The 26,910-nt window shown below is 45.8% G+C and overlaps 2 protein-coding genes across 5 annotated transcripts in view; one reads left to right on the top strand and one right to left on the bottom strand.

Moving 5' to 3' along the window:
• Nucleotides 1-19,234, bottom strand: part of DLGAP2 (DLG associated protein 2) — a 402,575-nt gene extending 383,341 nt beyond the window's left edge. For all 4 annotated transcript variants that reach the window (XM_082215473.1, XM_082215468.1, XM_082215475.1 and 1 more), the window contains exon 1: nucleotides 18,860-19,234. Coding sequence is in view for 3 of the 4 variants with exons in the window: in XM_082215468.1 (XP_082071594.1) it covers nucleotides 18,860-18,877 (18 nt within the window). In the remaining variant the exon portion in view is untranslated. The remainder of the gene's footprint in view (nucleotides 1-18,859) is intronic.
• Nucleotides 19,235-19,490: 256 nt separating this feature from the next.
• ERICH1 (glutamate rich 1) overlaps nucleotides 19,491-26,910 on the top strand; it is a 73,675-nt gene continuing 66,255 nt past the window's right edge. Inside the window, exon 1 of the mRNA XM_082215639.1 lies at nucleotides 19,491-19,632. Coding sequence (XP_082071765.1) covers nucleotides 19,608-19,632 — 25 coding nt within the window. The 5' untranslated portion in view covers nucleotides 19,491-19,607. The remainder of the gene's footprint in view (nucleotides 19,633-26,910) is intronic.

Below are 26,910 nucleotides of genomic sequence, written 5' to 3'. Positions count from 1 at the left end.
TGGTCAGGGATGGTGGGAGTTGTAGTCCCAAAACGTCTGGAGGGCTGAGTTTGCCTATGCCTGCCATAAAGGCTTGACACATCAGGGCCCCAATACCTCAAGGACTGCCTCTCCAGATATGAGCAAACCAAACCCTACATTTGTCATCTGCGGTCCTTTTCAACGCGGCTCCTCCACAGGACTTCTGGTGGGCAGCAACACGCGAACAGAGCTTTTTAGTGGGAGCTCCCTACCTGTGGAATGCTCTCCCCAGGGAGGCTCTCCTGACACCCTCTTTGTCTAGCTTTAGACACCAGGCAAAAACATTTCCCTTTTATACCGGCTTTTGGCTACTAGTCTGAAGGATTTCTATGTATTTGTGGCCCCTTTTGGTGGAGCAGCAGAACCTTTATTTATCTAGATGTGTTTGGCTGTTTTTAAAGTTGCTATTAACTGTGTTTATTGTAACTGGTTTTAGTATTTCTATTGCCTTTGTAAGCCATTTAGAGTCATTTTTTGAAAGGCAACTAAATAATAATAGGTAGATGTATTGTGGGATGTTGGAAAAGGAACAGCATTCTATATTCGCACTTACAACTATATGGATGGCAGGTAATGGTGGGGTATAAATAGCCCTCCAGATGCTGTTAGGCTCCATCTCCCATCAGCTGCAGCCAGCAATGGTTAGGAATGATAGAAAGTGTAGTTCCGCAACATCTGGAGGGCTACCCCTGGTGCAAATATTTATTAAATAGTATATATAACCAACATCTTAGCAGCTTCATGAAAGCATTTGGATTTATTGATTTTTTTTTTATCTTCAGAACTCCCATCCAGAATTAAAAACAGAACTTTCTGTCCCCAAAATTTACTGTTGAAATTACATTTCCTTTGGTAGATGTTTTGACACTAACAGAAAAACACCATAGTCAGCAACACCGGCAGAATCTGCTATTTGTAGTTTTTCCTAGAGCAAAGAAAAGCTTTATGGAAAGACAGGAGATTAATTTTTAAGAAATGTAGTAGCCAACAACAGTAAACATTATCTTCAAAATAGTCAACAGTAGACAGCAGAGGGCACCAAAGGCCTTTCGTTCTTGAACATCCTTACTTAAATGTGGAAGTAGGGTCTCCTGCAAAACACCACAGGCACAGTTTTGCTGAACTTAATAGGAAAATGCATGACCACTTACATACAGCCAGGAGCCATGATAATGATAAACATTACTCAGAATTCCTCTACACAGTAAAGCAGAGCTAGGACGAAGAATTCTCTCTAAAACCCTTGGAAGCAAGGTTCTCATTGCCTACTTACTTATTCCATTTATATCTCAACTTTTCTCCAAGGAGCTCAACAATCCTGTGAGGTAGCTGAGGCTAAGAGGCAGTGGCCGGCTCAAGGTCAAAGCTGAACCAAAATAAGTCCGCCATTTTCACCACAGATACACTGGCTCAAAGCTATGATCCTACGTACAGTTACCTGACAGCAAGGGCTTATGAAATATATTGGAATTTACTTCTGAGTAGGATCACACTGTCAGGGGTCAGGGGTCCCTTTACCTTTAGGATCACACTGTGAGAAAGCTTTTTTTTTAAGGGAGGGTTTGTTTGTGTAATCGATTTCTACACCGCTTCTCAGGAGAATTTCCTCTCAAAACAGCAAACACAGCAGTAAACACACACACACAATCTAAAACATCCCAAATCCTTAAAAGGAGCTGGTTCATAAAAACAGTCCACCCAGCAGAGTCTTAAAAACAAAAAATAAGCAGAATAAGCAACATAACCACCTCCGCAGCCCACTTAAAACCAGACTACAGGTGCGCCATCTGAAAACTTGTAAGGATGGGACTTGCTTGTTCTCACTGTAAAACAAATTCCATATGTGGGCATCACCCAAAATGCCCTGCCCTGCATGGCTGCCAATTTGGAATGCTTTGGCACATGAGCAAATTAAAAGTAAGAACGCTGCATTTTGTATGATCTCACCGCAACATGTCATATGTGAAATGAGCCTTTGATACTCTTTCTAATTGGTACTTTTCCCACTCCAAATCTTAAAAAGCAAAAGGGCAATCGTGGCAAGAACAGGGCATTGTTGTTTCGTGCCCCTCATTTACCCCATAAAGGCTGGTTCCTGGGAGCGCTCTGCATGCAGCTGACAATTAGCTACATATAAGAAATAAATTAAAAGCCCACACTGCATTCTGCACATAGAAAACAGTGGTTCATTACAAGCACATACTGTAGTTTGTGAATTGCAGCATCCTGCCAAATCATCGTGCCTGACAAGCAGTTTGAATGACCTTCTCACCACACCCACAGTACATTTTTATTTATATCCTGCTCTTCAGTTTAAAAAAGAAGAATCAAGACCGCATATGCTGAGATAATATAATTTCGTTCTATTGAGATAATATAATGTAAAATAAAATACTGCCAAAACTACACAGAAATAAAAGCAGTATATAACGAAGCACAAAACCGATTCAAATTCAGGATTAAAGGGTTTAAAAGAGAGAAAGAAACCACCTAGAAAAAAACAAAAGGATTCATCCAGCTCTTAAAAAATAACAACGTAAAAACCAAGTAAACTTCCCTGGGGACAGCCTTCTATAGGTAGAGAACGCTCCATCCCTTAGCACCACCCTCTGTGTCCCACTTGGTGCACACCTGGAGAGTGACAACCGACAATAATCTTTCTGTATATGCAGTCAGGTATGAGGTCATGTGATTTTTCAGGTACCATGTCTAGGATATGCATGGTTTTTTTGTTTTTGTTTCAAGTACTCATGTGAATACGTTCTGAGCACAGTAAAACTCTCTCCTTCACATGTGTAACACAATCCTATGCATGTTTACTTGGAAGTAAGCCACACTCTGTTCAGCGGTGGAGCATATGCCCGTCCTGCTCAGGGCGGACACGCTCCTGAAGGGGGTGTAGCACGCTCCCGAGGGAGGCTGGACATAGAGGGTGCCCTCCCAGGAGCGGGATAGCCGCTCAGATGCGCGGAGTGGTGCACACACCCTACAGCCGGGGGCGGAGCGAGCCACTGATGGCGGACATTCAGCGTGCCGCCCACCCGCCAAATGTCACCCCCCCTCAGCGAAGACACCTGGGGCAGTCCACCCCCACTGCACCCCCCTCCTCCGCCCCTGACTCAGTTCTGTGGGGCTATACACAGATACATAACATAGTAGCAAACAAACAAAATTCCTCCCCCCCCCCAAAAAAAAAAAAACACCATAGAGATAATTTTAAAGGTCATAGACTGCTTAATTAACCAAAGAACTGGAGAAGATGGATGTTCTTGCCTGGTGCCTAAAGATATGGAACCAAGGCACCATGCAAGCCACCCTGTGTAGAGCAATCCCCCACAAGGAGGGGGCCACTACAGCAAAGGTCCTTTCCTTTATTGCTGCCTTCCAGACCTCCTATGAAGAGGCACGCAAAGTGCCTTCAATGATGATTGCAGGGTATGGGTCGATTCATATACTGGGAGGCAGTACTTGAGGTATTGCAGTCCTGAGATTATGAGGTGCTTGTTTAATTTCTAGGTCTGTGCAGTGTTGTACATTAAGCTTGCTGCAGAGTTTACACATAAATTCAAGCTCAGTGTTGAATTCCCTGCATTCCATGCTACAGAATTCAAACTCTCTCTCTCTCTCTCTCTCTCTCTCTCACACACACACACACACACACAGTGTGACATTCCGATTGAGACATAAACTTTGAAATTGTTTTCCTGATGATGCCTATACGACAACCAACTGCTATCAATCTGAAGAACCAAAACCGGGCTGCTACTTGTTAATGAAGAGGTGGGCTTTATTTCTGCAACCTCTGCAGTCTAAGAAGAAGAATCCGGTCCCTACTTAACAACTGAGAAGCAATTGGTCCACATTATCCCCCAGGAAGGCTATAATAGAGAAAGTGGAGTCGGATATAGCTGTACAAAATATCAGAGGCTAAGCGAAATAGGTTCAGAAACATCTCTGTTATTAATTTTATTTTCTGCCTTTCAGGGTCGCCTCCCAGCATGTTAACTATCTATAACATTAGAGTCATAAAATAAAAGCGCAACACATCTAAAAATTGTCATAGCAGCAGATAAAAACAGTTTCAGCAGACTAAAATAATATAAGTGTAAAAGCAGACAGACAGCAAAAATACCATATTAAAAGGCCACCAGCAAAAAAAAAAAAAAAAAAGTACCAACATTTTATTTAAAAGTCTTCAAGGAGCAGTTTAAAGCTATTCATGAAATGGGTAATAAGTATCAATTTATGGAGGTAGTTCCATAGTCATGGGGCCACCCTGGAAAAGGCCTCCTTCCCAATAACTTAATAGTGGAAGGCTTGTCAGAAGGTGTTTTTTAAAAAAAAAAAAAAAACAAAACCTGGTCTTAGGAGCAAGAAGGACAGCAGACAATCCTTCAGATTGCTTGGTCACACATTGTTCAGCACAGAGCTTTCCAAACTGTGTCGTGACACATTAGTGTGTCGGCTGTAGTGTGTATCTGTGTCACGTGAACACTTTCAGTCCCCATGCTCCTTCCAGTGCTGGAAAAGGGTCTATTTAACCTCTGGTTTGCTAGTAAAGCTGAATAACTGTGTCATGAAATGATGCATGTCTGAAAAGCTTATCACCCCAACATGAAATTTTTGGAAAGCCCTGGTTTGGCACTTTAAAAGTAACCACCCGCACTTTAAATTGGGCCTGGAAAGGAATTACTTCCCTGCTCTTGGGAGGGACAACAAAGGCAGAATTGAACCAATGGGCGAATATTCTTAAAAGACCTCTCACGTTACCAAAGCCTTCGGTTTTAGAAAGTCACCTGTTGTTAAGCAATGCCCAGCAGTTATGTTCAGCCACCGCATAAATTTGGTGCTAGAATCATCTGTTAAGGGAGTCTGCTATACCAATACTTTGCTGAAACGAAACACCTGCATTTAGAGTTTCCTGCACTAATATCATCTTTTTCAGATGATATGAAAAAGAAAGGAACATTTTCTCTTTAACCTCTTCCATTCCCCAACAGGAAAGCGCCATTTATCCTTTTCTTCCATTATGCTAGTACTGCACAATAAACATACACTGTCTAGCATTAAATACCACGGAAACACTTGTTTGACAACCACTTCTCAGAGTTCTCCTAACCAGGCCACCTTTTGAGCTAAATATTCTCATATAATTATCTGTCCAAAGATAAAAAAATTCTTTGTTAAGAATGCTGTGGGTGGATGAACAGAACAGAATCCACCTCTTTGTGCTAATATTACTGTGGCGATCAGTTTTTGAGTGTTTATCCACAAACCAATTTCAGCTGAAATCTGAAAGGGTTCATTTTGAAATCAAGACAGTCATGATCTTAACAGCACAATCCACCAAGGAATTATACTTAGCAGGCCACAATGAAATGTATGGGACCTATATAAGCATGTCCTCTTGCAGGGGTTGTGCTGGGAATTGTGCTTTGTTTTATTGATTTGTTTAAAATATTTCTGCTACTCTTTACCAAATTTGGTCCCAAAGCCAATGTCAGGACAATAAAATACAAATCAAACATCTGGCAGATGAAAGAGAACCATCAGCTAAATTTTAAGCTGGCTAAAACCTAAGCAAACTAAAAATAGTTTTTGCCTGATGTCTGTAAGAAACCAGTACTGGCATCAAGTGTGCCTTATTTGGAACACCATGGCCTAGGATATTTTCCCCCAACCTCCAAATGTTTTGGACTATAATTTCCATCAGCTCAAGCCAGCCTCACCAGTGAGTCAGGATGATGGGAGGTGTCATCCAAAACACCTGGTGATCAGATCAGATTCGGGAAGGCTGCTCTGAAATCATGGTTTCATTTATATCACGTCTTTCTTCCATCATGGAACTCAAGAGTATGTAAGATGTGGTTCTCACACACCCCACAAGTGTGTGAGACATCCCATTTTTTCTTGCGAGAGAATGGTGGCCATTTTGGACACTGTGATCTTGTGCCACAATTTCCCCTTTAAAAAGGTGTTTTGGGGGGCTGCGATCTCATGCGGTGCCCCAAAACATGTGCTTTAGGGTGCCATGCCCCCAAAAGCATTGGGGGGGTACGGCATGAAAACGTGTGAAATCACAGCATCCCAAATGGCCACTGTTCTCTTGCATACACAAAAACAGGAAAATGGTTTCTGGGAAGATGGTGTCCCAGATTTTGCCAACGAGGTGTTAGAGGGTATGTTCTCAGGCAGTCACCCCAACCAGCCATTGACAACGCAGACCTGCTTAAGTACAGCAATGTGGTCACTGCATAAAGAACTGGCAATAGTTAGGACTATTGTGGAAGGCAATGTTTTATTAAAAAAACTTAGACAATTCATCATGCTTACAATGAGGAATGCAAGGATATTTCCCAGAACTACTGTTCCAGATAAATTTTGCTGTGCTAACATGAGCATTTAAATCCTTCCCCCAACAATTTTGCACCAAAAAGGTATTTTTATATATAGTTTTAGATATACTGTACATCTGTTCCAACTTGGACTCAACTCTGATTACAGTGTCTGAGACTTCAGCTTGTGCAGCCTAAGGATGTAAATAGTATTAATAGAGGTAAGAGGCTGACCACTTGCACTCGCAGCTTTCTCAATCCTTGCTGATAAAAGCAGGTAGAATGTTCCTGACAGGTGGGCACAAGGTATTATAAATGCTTCGACAGCAAAGCATCCCAACCATTTATGCAAAGCAGAGGTAAGACTGTAGAAGATGTCTTCTTTAGACACTTAACACCTTGTTTTGAATGTTCATTTTGGGGACAAGATGCTCAAGCATATGGTGGTCCTGCTCTAGGTATTCCTATTCAATCTGGCTTCAAATCTGATTTTGTAACTGAGACAGCCTTGGTTGCCCCAGAAGCCAGTTTATACTGAAGATTGTATCCCTTTTGACTTTGCTTGATCTCCTGACGACTTCTGGTGCTATCAACAGCAATATCAGGATAGGTTGAGATGGAATTATTTAGTGCTAGTTCCAGCATGGAGCAATTCCCAGCAGATGGTGCTGAGCATTACTATTCATTGGCAATTGGTTTATGGGATCCTACAGGGCACCATCTTATTTCCCCATGATGTTTACCACTGACAAGCAGCTGCTGGAGGAAGGGTACAGCATTTAGGAACATAAGGGTGTGTGTGTGTGTGTGAGAGAGAGAGAGAGAGAGAGAGAGAGAGAGAGAAGGAGATTCTTATATATGCTAACACATATATGATCATTAATAGCCTACTATATTCTGTATAAACTCATTCCAAATATCAATATATTTATCCAAACATAGTTTGTGTCTATAAGCAATCTGCTCACAAGCTGTGAGTGCCGTCATGTCTTCAATCCATTGACTAAAGGGGACCATGAATTAATACATCTTCTTAACCCACTGGAGATCTGCTGAGATGTTAAAAATGTTTTACACGGCTGTACCTTCAATACGTTGCACAAAATGCATAAATGCACAGGACGCAAAACTTCAGAACCTTCTCCGAAATCATGCTGTTCCATAGCATTAGAACAAAAGGCTGACAGAAATCCAGATTGCAAGACTGTGTTTTACTGCCTAACTTAATGACTAACGTCAAGATATCTACAGATAGAAACCATCTGAATGCCCAGATAGAGCTTTTGCCAGAGGGTATTACTGCAAAAAAAGAAATTGGGGGGGGGGGATGACAGAGTACTTGTTCCAGCCTTAGCAGCTTCCTCTATGGGAAACCTTCTTTTTTACCAGATTAATGAGGGGAAATTCTCTCTTCAAATTTGCACAGTAGTTAGTCCCAAAGGAGTTATTTTATGGCTCTTGTTTCATTCAGTGGGATCACATGGACATAAATACTATTAATTCTGTTGCAAAAGAAAGGAGGACAAAACAGAATTATTTGGCAATGTGGAATGGATCATCAAAGGAAACCAATTTATTTAATTGAATACTTATATTGTAAATATAGAGGGGTGGGCGGAAGAGAAAATTGCCCTGAAACTCAAATAATGTTATAGCATTTTCCAGCAGAATTCCTCATCCAAAAGTGGGTAAGAACAGATATTAGTCATCCTGGTCAATCTAGTATACAATATAGTGTTGTAATGCAGGAGAAGACGAGTTCAGGCTTTCATGACAACACCTTTGAAGTAAATCTCAAAAATCTGTAATAGAAAAAGTCATGTCAGATTAGCCTTTACAAATACCTGGTCTGAAAGACTGATACATTTCCAGAACTGTTTAACACATAAACGGGGTTTTTATTTATTTATAAAACATGTCCCCTTTATAAACAAACCTTTACGTTTGTCAGCATTTCCAAGAAGTTCTTTTAGAACAGGGTAACCTATTAGAAGGGACGCGGGTGGCGCTGTGGGTTAAACCAATCAGAAGGTCGGCGGTTCGAATCCCCGCGATGGGGTGAGCTCCCGTTGCTTGGTCCCTGCTCCTGCCAATCTAGCAGTTCGAAAGCATGAAGTGCAAGTAGATAAATAGGTACCGCTCCGGCGGGAAGGTAAACAGCGTTTCAGTGTGCTGCTCTGGTTTGCCAGAAGCGGCTTAGTCATGCTAGCCACATGACCCGGAAGCTATACGCCGGCTCCCTCGGCCAATAAAGCGAGATGAGCACGACTGGACCTAATGGTCAGGGGTCCCTTTACCTTTTAACCTATTAGAAAATGCATACAAAATAAATTTGTAGAGTGGTTTTGGTCATTTCCCCATTGATTTCCATGAAGGAGCATCAATCATTGGGTGATGGGCGCAGCAATTCTATACTCTGCTTATACCGAAATGGGAGATGGATCACAACTATGCTAGTAGAACAAGGAATGTTATCCTACACCTGCTCAGTTTGGGAGGAGGGACGACACATACAACCTGGGGGGAAACAAAAAATGGCATTCCTGTGGAGCACCACACAGAGACTGTGGCAATGATGGTCATAGAAGGAATCAATAGGAAACTAATTTCTTGTGTTACGTCTGGGACAATTTGTGCCACTAACAGGAATAAAGCAAGAGCACTGAAGTGCTGCCCACATCCTCCCCTTGACTCTGCCTCATTCCAGCCTCTCCACCGCCATAGACAAACTGACAGAATGTCTGCACCAGTGGAATGTTCTAACAACTGATCTGGAGAGTTCTACTGGGATGTCTTTAACGCCAGCAGCACATAATTGAGTTCTGCAGGAATGGCAGTGCTTCCAACAAATTTTATGGTCCCTCAGCCAGTGTAGGCTCAGGAACTGTTATCTGTGGGAGAAATGAGCATCTTGTTTTAGGGAAACAAGAATTCTATCATTACATTGCTTGCTAAGTTTTGCCAATGATTTTTTTCCCCTGCAATGCAAAAACAGTGTTTTTATTTTCTCGCTTTGGTTAGAAATAATTAGGACGTGTCCCATTATGCTTCGTAGCAGAAGGAATGCTGACTGCATGCCTAGAATCATAGCCTTACAGTACTAGCGATAGAAACAGCATGCAATCAAATTAATAAACCCAATGGATAGTAAGTAAAATTAAACTCTCTTATGTTTGAGTGTGCAGTACCAATCTACTTCCCTTGGGGGGAAAGGGGGGACGACGACAAGAACACACTTCTGTTGCTGTGTGTATCATTTATAGCATGAAAACTCTTCATCTCATGCAGGTCTGAAATTAAAGCTAGGTTAGATATAAAAGGAGATTAGGACACACGCGTGGCGCTGTGGGTTAAACCACAGAGCCTAGGGCTTGCCGATCAGAAGGTCGGCGGTTTGAGTCCCCATGACGGGGTGAGCTCCTGCTGCTTGGTCCCTGCTCCTGCCAACCTAGCAGTTTGAAAGCATGTCAAAGTGCAAGTAGATAAATAGGTACCACTCTGGTGGGAAATGGGAAGGTAAACAGCGTTTCTGTGTGCTGCTCTGGTTCACCAGAAGTGGCTTAGTCATGCTGGCCACATGACCCGGAAGCTGTACGCCGGCTTCCTCGGCCAATAAAGCGAGATGAGCGCCACAACCCCAGAGTCGGTCACAACTGGACCTAATGGTCGGGAGTCCCTTTACCTTTACTTTATGTTTCATTCCACTTAGATTCTGTCCCAGCTGTTCTGTGTTGCACATATATTATTATTTTTCTAACGGCAAAAGGAAAATATATTAGCACTTCCATCAATGGGGCTGCATCAATATGGAATGTGCTTCACAGATGTGGTCTGGTGTTGTCGTTCACCTGCATATCATGAAGTGATGGTGGAACCCATTTCTGCAGGCTTTGTGGCTTCCATAAGGCCACAGGCTCCTTTTGAAGGTTTGGAAGTAACAGGTTATAGAACGACCTGCCTGAGACCTAGGAAGAGCTGCTGCCAGACAGAGTAAACAGGTGGTCCAATAGTATAAAGGCAGCTCCTTATACAGTCATCTGGTTCAATGAATATCCATACAGTACTGTGGAATGAAAACCAGGGGTCTGCTATGACTAGCTTTAAAATTGAATTCTGTCTGCCAAATTCTGGGTTGTTCTAAAGTGTGAATATGTATTGAATCATCCATAAAACCATGATGCACACATTAATGGTACAAGCCAAGAGGGTTTCAACAAAATTGTTTCATAGGGGAGAAAATTATCTTTAGCAACAAAAATTTAAACATTCAAGGGAGAGTTTCTCTCCCTGCCAACACCACCCCAAAAGATTCCTAAAACAGTACACATCAATTATATTACTCATGCTGACAAGGAAGATTTGATTATACTGGGCAAAAATGGATTCTCTGTAAGAAAGAAGCTTCTAATATAATCTGCCCTGAAAAACTAAGGGGGAAACGAAGGAGTACAAACAGATCTACCCAATGCTGATAGACTATATCAGGCATGGCCAAACTTGGCCCTCCAGATGTTTTGGGACTACAACTCCCATCATCCCTAGCTAACAGGACCGGTGAGGTAAGGGATGATGGGAATTGTAGTCCCAAAACATCTGGAGGGCCAAGTTTGGCCATGCCTGGACTACATGATAGCCAACTTAAATTATAACTTCAAGGACAATGCTATTTGACAAGTTGGAGTTAGAAATAGGGTCTAGTGGCCTCAGTTTCAACATGCCTGTTGAAATAAAATAAGTTCACTGTTGATCACCCGACAAGCTAGCAAGGTCTGTCCTGTTAATAAGATTGAATTGCAGCAGCTGTTCTCCTTTGACTCATGTAGTTGGAAAAGCCCCCAATGACATATACTAAGATCAAAAAAGCCATTTCAGTATTCTACTGCCAGCACCGTCTAGAGGATTATAAGAGTTGTAAAAGAAAATTGATTTTACTTGATGTAACTGCATTTTTAATTGTTCCTGGCTATTAAAAATAGGCGTACCATCAGTTTTATCCCTCACTTTAAATTTGCAAAATTATTGCATTGATTCTTCAAGTTATGTAATTGTCCAATAAAGTTACCCAAATTTAAAGCTTTGTAAATGTAAAGTTTGTTTATCATTTTGTTATACACATAACACACACATCGATTGCCAAAAGAAAATATTCAAAGTGGGAAAGGAGGTGGGCGAGGACCATCGGCAAAACAGAAGGAATACCTTCTAGGTGAGTGGTCCTTATATGTCACATGTATACACAATTCCCTCCACGGGAAATAATGATAGACATTTCCCTACCAGGAGGGGTGAAAGATGATTTAATTGTTTTGATTATTGCAAATAGTGACAAAATTATTTGCCCCAATCTAAAGCTTTTACGTGGAAGTAAATCACATTGATTTCAGCCTAATTCATATGCTCACTAAATGTATTGGTGGTGAAAAAGGGTTTCTTCGAAATTTAAATAAAGCAAATTATGATGGTGATATGCATTTATTTAGCAGTTTAGAATATCCCTTGCATTTTCCACAAACTTAAAGGTAAAGCTAAAGGTAAAGGGACCCCTGACCATTAGGTCCAGTTGCGGACGACTCTGTGGTTGCGGCGCCCATCTCGCTTTATTGGCCGAGGGAGTGCACGGAAACGCCATTTACGTTCCCACCGGAGCGGTACCTATTTATCAACTTGAACTTTGACGTGCTTTCAAACTGCTAGGTTGGCAGGAGCTGGGATCGAGCAATGGGAGCTCACCCCACCACAGGGATTCAAATCGCCGACCTTCTGATTGGCAAGCCCTAGTCTCTGTGGTTTAACCCACAGTGCCACCTGCGTCCCTAGTAATTCTTAAAACCACCCTGGATGGTGGGTCAGTATTCTTATCTCACTACTGAAAGTCAGGTGGAGATACAGAGGTTTGTCTAAGTCACCAAGTGAGGTCACGGTTATGGTGAGATTTGAACTTGGGAACTGGGGCACAATGTCTACACACATACATACACACACACAGAGAGAGAGAGAGAGAAGAGAGAAGAGAGAGGCCTTATAACCAAAGGTATACCCAAAGGTATACTCAAATATATATTATTTATTTGATGCCTGGGCTTCTTTAAGAACAAGGGCATGATAGCAAACCCCCAAGTAATTAAACATCTTAAAACTTCTAAACTTCTAAAAAACATTTAGAAATAAGTATAACATGGCTGTAGGCTGGGAGAAAACTCAATTTAAAAGGCTTATTGAAAGCAGGTCCTCAGCAGGTGCTGAAAAGACAGAGGAGACTATGCATGTCATAATATTTAGCGGGAAGGAAATCCAAAAGGAATGTGCGCCACAGTACTAAACGCCCGATTCCTGTATTGTGCAGAACACATCTTCTGATAAGATGGTATTGCTTGCAGAGCACAGTGATCAACTGGGTATGTAAGGGATGAGATGATCTTTCAGGTGTCCTGGTCCTTAAGAATGATCAGATATGGGTCTTGAAATATGAAGGCATACTCCTTCACTTCCACCACCCTAATTAGTGTCCCTCACAACTTACACCAGGAATGGGAGACTTTTGCAGACTTGAGGGCCACATGCAAGAGGCTAAAGTTGTCCAAGCAATTAATGAAAAGTCCAAGGTCGCACTTCAGCCAGCCAAAAGTATTCAAGAGATTTTTGATGGGTATGTCCTGGTAGAGAAGCCTTAGAGAATCACAGTCAGCTCCTGGGGCTGAGGTTCCTTACTTACATAGACAATACAGTAGTACCTCAGGTTAAGTACTTAATTCGTTCCGGAGGTCCGTACTTAACCTGAAACTGTTCTTAACCTGAAGCATCACTTTAGCTAATGGGGCCTCCTGCTGCCGCCGCGCCGCTGGAGCACGATTTCTGTTCTCATCCTGAAGCAAAGTTCTTAACCTGAAGCACTGGGTTAGCGGAGTCTGTAACCTGAAGCGTATGTAACCTGAAGTGTATGTAACCTGAAGTACCACTGTACAACAACTTGGATGGGGGTTCTCAAACTGCAGTAATCCATGCTACCTCACTTCACAAAAAGACATGTTGAGCTCCACAGATGTCAGCCCTAAGCTCGCATACCATGAACTAAGTCACAGGCTGCATGAGAACTATACATTTAAGGCACATCCAAAGCATATTTCCCCACCCCACCCCAAATAATTCTGGGCACTATTGTTTGTTAACGGTTTCTGGGAATTGTAACCCTGTGAGGCGGAAATTACAGTGTCCAGAATTCACTGAGAGGAAGAATGTGCTTCGAATGTACTTTAAAGGTGTAGTGTGTAGACAACCACAGTGAACTTATTGGGACTTACTTCCAAATACAGTGGTACCTCAGTTTTCGAGCGTCTTGGAAGCCGAACATTTCAGAACCCAAACACCAAAAACCCAGAAGTAATTGCTTCTGTTTTCAAACGTGCCTTGTAAGTCAAAAGGCTTCCGCTGCGTTTGTTTCTTTTTTCTCCATTGACTTTGCCAACCACCCTTTGCACTTCGGTTGTCTAACATTTCGGAAGTCAAACCGTCTTCCGGAACAAATTACGGTTTCGACAACCGAGGTACCACCATAGAGTAGACTGCAAAGGAAAGCAGATTGCTCATTTATCAATGCTCACCCATTTCCGTGTTAGTGACCTCGCTGCATTTTAAACTGGTAATGCGTACACAGCCATGGTTAGCATTGCACTGTAAAACTAATGCAAGCACTGATCATATGTATGCATACCTTTATGAGCTGAGCTTCTAGAAAGCAAAAGTAGTGCTAAGTAAATTAGTGCCAGAATTAGATCTTTGATAAATAACTGTATATGTCTCCAAATCACTACATAAGAGCTAGTTCAATGCTGAACAATGCATTGGAATAAATGAGTCATAAATCATGATATACTTGCAAACTCCAGCCTTAAAGACAGAGAAATCTGGAAGTCTTAAAATGTTGCTGAATGTGAGTGGGAGACTTCTTTCCCAAGATGAATATTTAGTGCAATTCAAATGTCATTATAACATTTGTTACATATAGCAGCAGCTACAGGACTATTGAAAACACACCAGTTGTGATCTTTCCTGAACACAAGAGCTATACATTCACTTGCAATCCAATAGAAGATGGTTGTTCCCGTTGAAATTGCTAAAGTCAGGAATTAACAGCTCACATGGGGAGTGAAACAGACAACTGCTGAGTGAAAAAAGTGAATTCTGTGGGACTTCTCAGTGAAAATGCATAGTATTTGTCTGCACATCTATCATGCATAAAGTAACTAGGGCCCTGAACAATGAAGAACTAAGGTATTTCTTACAGTTTAGAATTCTATAGCTGTAATGAGAATAATGTGAGAATCAGAGGTAGATAATGGAGAATGTCAGAAATGGGGTTACACACATTTAGTTCCATTTCTTCTATCTAGGTTACATTAACTCCATCTGTCTTAGAATGTGACTTATGGAGTCTACTGTACTTATGGAGGTGTTTGTGGTTAGTTGGGGAAGTCATAATAAAGCCAGGGAACATAGGCATGAAAATGGTTTATAAAAAAAACAAAACACAAATATAAAACTGATGAAAATTGTTAACGCCCCCTTAGTATGAAGTAGGCATTTCACAACTTGTGACCTATCAAGGTGAACACAACCCAGCTGCTATGTACGGTGGCCCACTAGGACCATGATTAACCTGCCAATCTCAGGCAGGAAACAGGAAGCTGGTCAAACAACTGGCATCTAGACTGTAATATATTACAAGTATTCCATTCAGACCCAGTTTAAACTCTGAACTTTGGAGTGTCACAATGCTATGAAAAACCATGCAGTCTTCCTTGAGTAGCCATCATAGTGAAGCTAAAACCTCACTGTTTCACAATAAAAAAAAGGTCTGCACTCTCTCTTTCTATGGGCATTTTGAAATTTGAGACGCAACCAATGCTTTGTTCATCAAGCCAATTTTGCCCAGTTTCGCATCTCTTAAGACTGAAAATGCTACATGGTGTAGTATGCTACTCTGACTCCTAACAATGCCAGACTGTGAGTCACCAGAAATCACCAAAGGACAATTTCAATGCTGCATCAGCAACACCCCCTACCCCATTAACAACTTCTTCCTGAACTGCCAGCACTCTTGGTTCTTCTAAACACGTGTATGTGATCCACTCAATCCCAAGAAGTCCTATATGGAAAAAAGTACTCCTCCAATAAGTAGTGTGAGAAAAGAGAGGCTCCTCATTGTTCTGACTCCCCCCCCCCCTGGAGAAAAGGGCGAAGAGGGCTGTCCCTGCTGGGAGAGCAAGATGTCTTATAACTTGCAGGCCAAGTTAGCCACGCCACTTTACTGCAAGTGATTTGATTCCCACGTGCGGGTAGAATCACAAGCGCTGGATTGTTTCTGTCTCCGAACTCCGTAAAGAAACCGACAACAAGCGAGAGTTTTTGGTCCTGCTCTTTCGCTTTGGGGGAAGAGCCGCGCAAAGTTCGCGGCTGGATATGCGAGCCTTGCTCTGCCAAGGATGGAGGCGCCGGGGCCTCACCTTCGCCATGAATCACAGACGTGCGCGCCGTGTGAACCCGCTTGCCTTGGCGCGGAGCTGCTTTCCGCACACAGGACGCAGCCGCCCGGGGAGGAATCAAAGGAACTCCTCGCCACCGAGAGACTCTTCCCCGCAGCTCGGCTACCGCAAAGCGTGAGGGTGGGTGAGTGGGGGACCAAGCGGCGCGGTTCTTGGGCAATGCCTAGGGGAAAGGACGCGCGTGGGATGGGCTCCTTGCATTGGAGAGCGAGCCCGGGTTTGAAGGCTGCAAGCCGAGATGAAGGGATCTCCGTCTGCAAACCCTTCAAGCCCAGGCGCTGAAATCCCTCACCCCATTTCAAGCCCTCCTGAAAGATTCATGCTTGCTTGCATTGCTGAGGGAACAACAGGAGGAGGAGACGATGCATTTTGTGTGTGTAGAGAGAGAGAGAGCAGTGGAGGAGGGAGGAGGCGGTTAATAGCACACACTCCCCCCCCCCGCTCCGCAATAGTTTGCCAGCTTTTTTTCTGGCAAAGCAACCCTTCCAACGCCCTCCAAAATCAGCCTTAAAAAAAATTAAAAAGAGAGGAGTCGCCAGTTGCCTCTTCTGCCTGCGGGAGGTGAGGGTGCAATTTTGTCGGGGCGCCCCTGCTGCCTCAAGGCACCACGAATCTCGCTGACACACACGTGCATGTACGTGTGTCCCCATTGCCCTGGGTTTCTCACGAGGTAGCGCTCCTTTCGCTGAGCTTCAGCTTGGTGCCACCGAGCTGCACCGTTCTCAATTTGTAGTTAAGCGCGTCCAAAAAAATAAAAATAAAAAAGCACCCTGTCATGCCTTGCGAAGCACGGAGTTTCTCGAGTTCTTTCTTCTGCATTGAAGCTGGTCGGACAGACCCCTCCGCTTCTACAACCAGAGCCCCTCGCCCAAGGAAGAGCGAGGCAATCGGAGAGAGCCCGGGCCAGCAGCAGCAGCAGCAGCAGAGGACAGCGCTCGGCGCTGCCTGGAGCAACGAGGCGCACAGCTTCTTCCAGCAAGGGCGCATTGGACCGCAGCAGCAGCCGGAGGAACACAGAGCGCGCGCGCCCGCGCACACGTCCCTCTCGGCCCGACACCTTCCTGGTGCGATCCCCGGTTTTGCGCTTGGGGGGCGAGAAGCAGCCTCACACAGGAACTCGACCTTCTCCGCGCCAGCACCCCCACCCCTCTTATTTATTTCCCCCTACTTCGTCCGGGGAGAAGAGAACACTCCACAGATGCACAGGCACCTCGGTCCCAATAATTCCCCCTCCCTCGTTTATAACCACCACCCCACAAGCACCTCCACATCCTCTCCCAGCCCCCCTATTATTTTGGAGACACACACACACCCTAATCAGGGGCCCACAATGTCGCTTCAAGATCCTCATTTCCCCCCAATTGATCCTGGGTGGCGAGATACCTCATTTCCACCCTTCCAGGTACCTCTGCAAACCCCCCAGAAGTTACCTCCGCATCCTCCATCTTTCCCTCGTTTAAGAAACTCCACATACACCTTAGGAGCTTAAAAGCCCACCACGTTATTTCTTGGAGGTCACACACACACACACACACACACACACCGTGTACCCAGACTGTCACTGCAACACTAATCCCCCCCCCAAGAAACGAATCAGTTTTGGGTGACGAGAGACACCTCCAACTCACAAAATGTTACACCAGCGTTTTCAGTCACTGTTAAGTCTGGTGGTGCTTGGAGGGGCCTCGCTTCCGACCCATCACCCAAGTTGCCTCAACACCCCCCCAAACCCCCCCCGTCCCTCGGCATTAATTTCGGGGCCTCTCTCCCCCCCCCCATTCAATATTACTTTCACTCCCAAAACCCTCGAACTGTCTTATTCCATTCATTCTCCTGCCCCACTGCTGCTGCTGCTTTTGTAGTTGCCCCCCAACAGGCCCCCCCAAACGAAAGCTGCTCCTTCCACAACCACAGATGGGTTACACCAGAATATCCCTAAAATGTGCACCCCTCACCTCACCCCCCCAAAAAAAGCCGCTTGCAGGAATTGTGCCCACACAGCCCAGCAGCACTCCCGGGCAGTGGCGTAGCGTGGGGGGTGCAGGGGGGGCCGGCCGCACCGGGCGCAACATCTGGGGGTTAGGGTTAGGGGGCGCAAATCCACGGGTTAGGGGGCGCAAATTACTTGCCTTGCCCCGGGTGCTGACAACCCACGCTACGCCACTGCTCCCGGGGCGACTCCCACCCCCAGCAACCCCCCAAAAAAACCCAGGAGTGGCTCTTCCCCCCCCCAGACCCGAAATAACCGCAGCCCCCGCTAAAGCGACCGTCCCCGCTGCCGCCTCCTCTCCCCCCCACCCCAAACCGGGAGAGGAGCAGCCCCCGCAGCAGCTGCGTCTCCAGGCTGCCGCGTGGAGGGGAGAAAAGCGAGGCAAAGCCGGGGCAACATCTCTCCCCCCCCCGCCGCCCCGCACCAATACACCGTTTCCCTGAAACAACCCCAAGCGGACAGCACCGAGGGAATGCGCGCCGAGCCAAAGCCCAGCGGCAGCAGTGGCGTAGCGTGGGTTGTCAGCACCCGGGGCAAGGCAAGTAATTTGCGCCCCCTAACCCGTGGATTTGCGCCCCCTAACCCTAACCCCCAGATGTTGCGCCCGGTGCGGCCGGCCCCCCCTGCACACCCCCCCACGCTACGCCACTGAGCGGCAGCGACGGCACAGCGCCGTTTCCTCTCACAGCTCCGCACTCCCCCCCCGCGTGACTCAATCCTCGCGCCCCCCCGCAGCTGGAACCCCACCAGCTGTTTCCCTCGCCTCCCGCTCCCACGGAGTTTGAAGCGCCGTCCGGGATGGTTGCCGGCTCGCTCGCGCCCTCAGCCCAGGTTGGGTGCCCCCTTTCCCGCACCTCCACTTTCCCCATACCCCCCCCCGCCACCCCGTTTTCTCCCGGGACTCCACCATTACCTGCTCTCTCCCCCCCCCGCCCTCTGCGCGCCCCCCCCCGCCCGACCCTCGACGCCCTTACCTTTTTCAGCGCTGACATTCTAGGGCACTATTCGCTTAGCAGTGCGCGGGGTGCATGCTGGGCTCGGCGAGCCGGGCGGAGGAGAAGCCGGGGCAGCAGCGGGACGAGGTGGCCGGGAGATGTTGGCGGGAGAGAGGCGGCGGCGTGAGGTAGGACATTATATCTCCCGCGTTGGCTCTGGGCTTGTTCCCCTCAGGCACACAAACCCGCGCGCGCTAAAGTAGCTGCTGCTGCAGCGGCTTGCTTAATACTGTTCCTTCCCCTTCCTTTCCCTCCCTTTCTCTCCCGCTGTCCATGCGGTGGTGCTGCTCTTTGCTGCCGCTGCTTTAAGCGACTGGTGCGCTGAGCTTCGCTCGCCGCCGCCGCCGCTGTCCAAGCCGCCCTCGAGGCGGAATTCTCACGCTCCGCGCAGGCGCGCGCGCGCTCTCTCCCGCCCCTCCCAGAAGGCGCGGCATGGCTCCGTCCCAGGCGCGGGCGGGTCAGACGGAGCAGGGATGGGGCGGGGAGGAGGCCTGTTCCGCGATTCGAACGCCGGCCGCGTGGAGACCGCCCCGCTCCATGCGCTCCGGACCAATAGGGAGCCGGCTCCCCAGATGGTGGCCACGCCCCTCAGCCAAAGAAGGAGGAAGCCGGAGGGCGGGGACGGGTTGTTCAAGGAAGCGGAGCGCGCTGAGCAGCTGCTCCTTCTTGCAAGCAGGATAAGGAGAGCGCCTTGCACGGGATTCTCCGCGCGCGCTGTCCGTGCAGGATGGCGCTCAGCAGGAGGACGGAAGGTGAGGGCCAGAGCACGGAAGGGGAAATGGCTGCATGTGCATGCAAGATGGGCAGTGGCGTAGCGTGGGTTGTCAGCACCCGGGGCAAGGCAAGTAATTTGCACCCCCTAACCCGTGGATATGCTCCCCCTAACCCGTGGATTTGCGCCCCCTAACCCCCAGATGTTGCGCCCGGTGCGGCCGGCCCCCCCTGCACCCCCCACGCTACGCCACTGAAGATGGGGAACAGGTTGTGGCCTCGGCTCCTAGGCAAGGGAGGTCTCTGGCTGGGTTATTGCTCCGAGGAGGGCGGTGGAGCCCTCGCCGTGTCTAGTTTAAGTGGGGCCACCTTTGGGTGCGATTCCAGGGGTGGGGGTGATGGTGGTTCGAGCTGCCGGCAGGCATGGGCTTCTAAAAGCTTGCCAGGGACTAAGGACGTTGGGGGGGTATTCCCAGGAAGTCTCCAAGAAGCGAGAGTGCGCGCGAGTGAGAGAGAATTCAAGCGGCTTGCAGGGACTCCCAACCTGCGATCGGCTGGCAAAGGAAACCGGCCGGGGGCTGCGACGGCTGACAGGTGAAAACCGGGCTTCCGTGAAGTTCTGCGAAGCTCCTGGGATTCCCAGGCAGCCCCGAGGCCCACCACACACCCGTTTCTGTCTATGTTGGACTTGAGGAATTGGTTGGAAAATGGCTCGTGCAGAGAGATATTAGATGCTGGTATCTTGTTGTTTAGTCGTTTAGTCGTGTCCGATTCTTTGTGACTTCATGGACCAGAGCACGCAAGGCACTCCTGTCTTCCATTGCCTCCCGCAGTTTGGTCAAACTCATGTTGGTAGCTTCGAGAACACTGTCCAACCATCTCGTCCTCTGTCATCCCCTTCTCCTTGTGCCATCTTTCCCAACATCAAGGTCTTTTCCAGGGAGTCTTCTCTTCTCATGAGGTGGCCAAAGTATTGGAGTCTCAGCTTCAGGATCTGTCCTTCCAGTGAGCACTCAGGGCTGATTTCCTTCAGAATGTATAGGTTTGATCTTCTTGCAGTCCATGGGACTCTCAAGAGTCTCCTCCAGCACCATAATTCAAAAGCATCCATTCTTCGGCGATCAGCCTTCTTTATGGTCCAGCTCTCACTTCCATACATAGCTACTGGGAAAACCATAGCTCTAACACCTGTCAAACTAGCAAAAATGTTTAGGGCGAGTAGTAAAATCTGTTGGAAATGTAAAGAAAAGGATGGTGATTTTTACCACATGTGGTGGGCATGTGATAAAATGAAAGAGTTTTGGGAATTGATCTATAATGAATTTAAAAAGACGTTTAAATATACTTTCCCCAAAAAAGCCTGAAGAACTATTGCTAGGTTTGATAGGAGAGGATATTAAGAAGACGGACCAAAGATTATTTATGTATGCTACAACAGCTGCCAGAGTTTTGATAGCCCCAAAGTGGAAAACACAAGGAGATACCAACTGTAAAGGAGCGGCAGACAAAGTTGGTCGAGTACGTGGAATTAGCAAAACTGACACATAGGATTCGCAGTCAGGAGGAAACAAAGTACTAACAAGAATGGAGTAAATTTATGATCTATATAAGTGAGAACTGTAGAAATTTGAAGACGTTGGCAGGACTGAAATAAATCTTATGTCATGGTTTAGTTTTTTATTAAGGAACTGTGAATTAAGGATTGGAATAAGAAAACCTGCGGAAGGGAAGGAGGGAAGTCAACGGCTCTACGGAGCATAAAGACAGTTGTAAAAAGACTTCAAATATTTGTTTGTTGATGTTGGTGTATTTGAAATGAAAACTTAATAAAAAGCATATTTTTTTTTAAAAAAAAGGAAAATGGCTCGTGCAGTTGTTCGAGGGAAAGAACCTGAAAGAGTTCTGGGAAGCCTTGAAGGTGGAAGTTGAGTGCTGAGAAAATGCTGTGAGTTAGTGGTCTTGGATGGAAGTCACATAGAATCAAGTTGGAAGGGACCCTGAGGATCATCTAGTCCAGCTCCCTGCAGTGCAGGAATGCGCAGCCGGTGTCCCGTATGGGGAAGTCTGTCTGTTGTTTCCTCATTTTCCAAATAATGCATCAAATGTTTTCAGAGATTCGTAAAAGTACCTATCAAAGCAGAGTTGGCATTCCAGCCACAGGTGGGAAGGACCTTGGCGTGAACCAGTGGCATAGCGTGGGTTGTCAGCACCCGGGGCAAGGCAAGTAATTTGCGCCCCCTAACCCGTGGATTTTAGCACTCGAGTCTCTTCCGCGCCCCCCCCCAGATGTTGCGCTCGGTGCGGCCGGCCCCCCTGCACCCCCCCACGCTACGCCACTGGCGTGAACTGGCCTGCATCACCTGGACATGGCAGCAAACCAGGATTCCATTAATAAAAGTCTGTTTACTAAACTGAGAGGACCGTTCCCAGAGTGCTTTTGTTCTAACTTCTAGACTCATAATATGGAAGTATATAAAGTGTTGTGGTGTGGGAAGACAACCTGTGGACAGCCTGGGGAGACTGGGAGCGCTTCAGATGTAATGGACTCGGGAGCACAAATTGAAGTAGTTACATATTTGGGAAATGCATTCCTATAATTTGACAAAATTGGAGCATCAGTAATGCATATGGGGGCATTGCAGCATGAAGTGTACCCATTCTTCCCTGGTGGGGGTATTTATTTCCAGGCAGGTATGAGAGAGAAGCAAAACTCAGAGCATCATAGAACTGTGTGTATTTGTGAGTGCTTGGCCATTATGGTGTTTTGGTTGTCTGAACCATTGTGATTGCTAAGGATGGCCTACTTAGGGCCACACTATATATTATGTTAAATGTGCAGCATGCAACACCTAATGTCTTTTATTTACTCCTGTTATGCCCTGCAGAGGACCTTAAGGTCCATGAATAACCATAGTTTAGAGGTCCCGGGCCCTAAGGAAGTCAGACTATCCTCCACCAGGGCCAGGGCCTTTTCAGTGATGGCTCCAACCTGGTGGAATGCTCTGTCCCATGAGACTAGGGCCCTTCAGGATTTAACCTCCTTCTGCTGGGCCTGTAAGACAGAGCTATTCCGCCTGGCCTTTAATTTGAATTCAGCCTGATCTTTTATTTCCCTTCCCTTCTCTCCCCCTCCCCTTTTATGTAGATTACCCACTTTGAGACCCCATAGCTAATTCTCCTCGCTGGTCCAAGTAGGACTAATTCAGCCAGCTAGCCCTGGTAATTATCTAATGTTTATTGGATGGATTTCCCCCAAATTGACTTTTGAACTTTGAATTTTATTGTTATTCATGCTTTTATACTGTATTTTATGCTGCTTCTATGTTGTATTACAATTAAGTGTTTTAAATTTGTTGTTAGCCACCCTGAGCCCAGTGTTCTGAACCAGGAAGGGCAGGATATAAATAAAGATTTATTATTATTGTTATTATGATTATTCCTTATTTAATTGCAGGTACTGTACAGGTAGCAGACTGTTCTTTGGGATCATAGTATGAGGGGAAGGGAGATCTAACACACACACACACACACACACACACACACACAATGATCCTGGTGCAAATACACACGTTTGTTTGAAAAAGATATATTTATTTTAAATTTCATGCAGAACACAGCTGCTACAACAACAACAATAATGACAACAACAACAGCAAAAAACAAAACAAACTCACTTCCATCACAAACAGAGTCCAGCTTCTAAACACATACATCTACACAAACACATTGGGGGAGGTGGGAACATTGGTGCCAGTAGGATCTTTGGTTGTTGTTGAGCGTCATAGGGGTTTTTTTTTGGGGGGGGGTCATTAAACTCACAGCTGAGGGCACTAAGGTTGAAATTCCCTTCCCCTCATACTGCAGTTCCAGAGAACAAAAGTCATCCTCCCATACCTGTAATTAAATAAGCGAGGGAAGAACCCACACACATAATTGCATGCTGTGCATTTAGAATAATGTGTGGCTTGGATCAGGATCTGCGTTTTAAAGCAAGGCTGGGGAAGTTTCTCCCAATTGTGTGGAGATGAAGCTCAGAAGGAAAATGGGAACGTTACACAATGGGAGATCAAAGATCTCATGGTGGCGTTACAAATGGATGAAACTCAATGGTTAATCATAGCTGGAGTAGACACAGTGAAATCAATAGACTGGACATGAGTGGGACTTAGGTGGCTATTGCCCATAGCTTTTTGGCGGGGAGGGGAGATACATTTTGGCTACAAAGAAGTGTGTGCTTGTGATGGCTGTGTGCAAAAGAAGTTGTTTGTAGAGTAATGTATATACAGTATCTGAAATTATTATCCTTTGTAGGCAATGAAAATAAGCCAGTTCTGGGAGATTACAAGGCTAGGTTTCCTGCAGTGTCCAAGTACTTCCATATCAACACGTCCCATCACACATGGGGCAGTCCTAACCTATCCTTCATTGTGTCCTTCTGACAGTCACATTCTCTCCCAAGCCACCACTGCGGCAGTCCAGTATCCCACCCCAAGTGAGCTGGGTGGTGCGGAAGACTGACCTGACTATAGGGTCTCCTTTCAATGGTGCAGCAGTAAAAGAAAAAAGAAAATGCAGACCTGGCCCCAGATGAACCCCACCCAGGCTTGCCCAAATCCTCTGCCTGCTTTCAGTAACCAGAATTGAAAGGAGATGGGCTGTCTTGACTCCTTAGCAGCTGCCAGCATCTCTGCCAAAAATGCTTCTGGCCCCAATATAGTATAGCTGCACTGTGCGTAAGACTCAGAGGTACTTGGGTAAGAAAAAAGATGACAGCCTGTTGGACTGAGGCTTTCCTTTTTAGCACTGGTCTTACATTTGAGTTTATATATATTTAAAATGAAAATACTGGTGTGTGGACCTTGACAGTTGCCCACCTATGCCAGGGGCTAATTCCGGGCCTGGTTTGAGGTATCGCTCTTTAAAAATAAAAATAATCATTTTTTATTAAAAGTTTTTGACGTAAAATGCAATAAAAGCCAAACTAACCTAGAGAAAAATAAGGGGGGGGGTGGAGAGCAAGAATAAGAAAAGGAAGAAAATAAAGAAGAAGAGAGAGAAAAGAACAGAACGTAAATATAATGCCCTCTGTCACAATTATGTCTTAAGCTTTATCACACACACACACACACACACACAGAGTGAACCCTTCCATCAATCACCTGGCAGCTTCCCCCAGCCTCCCACCCTGGAAGATTCCCTCTCCCTTGTCCCTCAGACATCACCTTTCTGTGTATAAAAGGTAAAGGGCAGCATGACTAAGCTGCTTCTGGTGAACCAGAGCAGCGCACGGAAACGGCGTTTACCTTCCCGCCGGAGTGGTACCTATTTATCTACTTGCACTTTGACGTGCTTTCGAACTGCTAGGTGGGCAGGAGCAGGGACCGAGCAACGGGAGCTCACCCCTGTGTATATATCTTCATTAATCCAAAAAGCTGAACTGTTTGAAGTCTGTCTCAAGTCTTTCCAGAAATTGAAGTGCAATGGGTTACTGCTCCAAGAGTTGCCTTTTCTGATCTTCAGAGAGCACTCTTACTGTGGCTCCAGTGAGAAAGGAACTGAAGTCATAATCTCCCAGAGATGCTTGGAGGGTGAGAGAGTAATAGCTGATTATGCCGACGTAACACTTTCTGAACAGGAGCATAAATATCCCGCAGCGCACACATGAAATCATTGGTTGTAGTAAGTTTTTCTCCTGTTTACTTGCCAGAATATTTACCCTGTGGACAGCTCATAAGTCATTTAAATATGGCCGCATATCTCTCCTGGTGACTTGAAGCAATCTAGGTGGTTGGAATGCTTGGGACAACTCTTATTTCAAGATTGCTTATGCACAGGCCAGAAAAGCGGCATAGGAATCGTGTTTTATGTAGTCCTGAGCCAATTGAAGAGGAGACTTCAACAGTAGGAGCTACAGAATGTGACTGTTGTAACTTTAGCTTCTCTGGAAGAAGTGAGGTGGGGAGCTGATGTGCAGCCAGAATGCGCTGAGAATTAAGAAGCATAGCAAGAATGAGCCCTGCAGGTTGGACAAAATGAAGATGTTAATTCTAGTGCATAGCAAAATGATTAAGGATGGGAAAGCAGATGTTGAGCTTCAGTCTGCCAGAAGAATCCAGGTAGGCTGCAAGGTTATGCATCGGTATGTACTGGCTCCTGGGTCCGGTTCAACTTTTCCACTGAAATTGGTGGAACAAGGCTAAAGTGCATGTTGCGTTGGAGATTAATGATTTGTATTTCTTAGTGTCTTTTCTTTCAGAAATGCAGCTGGCAAATTGGCTTCTGTTGGCAGACAGGGGATTAAGCCTTCTATCTATCCCTACACAATTTTCCTGGTCAAAATCGGCCTTCTCAGCTGCTGTTTGCCCCACGAGGAGAATAAATACTGGCGCCTGCTGTTGGTCTCCTTTTGCCATTGCTCCTTTTCTGCCTCCAGTGTTGCTTTCCATATTTTGCACAGCCTTCAAACTTGTCTTGCAGTCAACAGCACTATTCCTCCTCATCATCACCACTTTTTTCCAAATCCTTTTCTTTGCAGAACCTTCCTGTATCTTGATTGCTTTCAATTAAATTACATCCTTGATACTGCATATTGTCAAAGTGCCGGAATCGTTGTCTTGTTCTCACTCCCTGCTGTCCCTTTATCTGAAAAAAGATTCCAGTGACTTTTGTGTCTGTAAGAGAAGAAAGGTTGATACTTGTTTTCCTAGCCCGGCTTTTCCTTTAAGCACCATGTAATTTTGTAGAGGGACACGGGTGGCACTGTGGGTTAAACCACAGAGCCTAGGGCTTGCCGATCAGAAGGTTGGTGGTTCGAATCCCCATGACGGGGTGAGCTCCTGTTGCTCGGTCCCTGCTCCTGCCAACCTAGCAGTTCAAAAGCACATCAAAGTGCAAGTAGATAAATAGGTACTTCTCCAGCGGGAAGGTAAACGGCGTTTCCATGCGCTGCTCTGGTTTGCCAGAAGCGGTTTAGTCATGCTGGCCACATGACCCGGAAGCTGTACGCCGGTTCCCTCAGCCAATAAAGCGAGATGAGAGCTGCAACCCCAGAGTCGTCTGCAACTGGACCTAATGGTTAGGAGTGCCTTTACCTTTACATAATTTTTGTAGAGCACTGTTGATGTTGCTTTCTGCTTGCATATGAATAGGCAGTGGACAAATATTTGAGTGATGCTTACAGGAAGTTCAGTACTAATCCTTGTATGTCTCATGTAAAAGCACTTTGGGGGGAGGAAACCTTGTCCTGCATAATAGTAAATAAGCTATCCTATCTTGCGTTGCAGCTCCTATAATTTATGTGGTTGCACATCTTGCTCAAT

Source organism: Podarcis vaucheri (genome assembly GCF_965113315.1).
Source record: "Podarcis vaucheri genome assembly, chromosome: 3".
In the NCBI taxonomy this organism is placed as follows: Eukaryota; Metazoa; Chordata; class Lepidosauria; order Squamata; family Lacertidae; genus Podarcis; species Podarcis vaucheri.
Note: the sequence above shows the minus strand (reverse complement) of the source record. Positions and strands in the feature narration are given on the sequence as shown.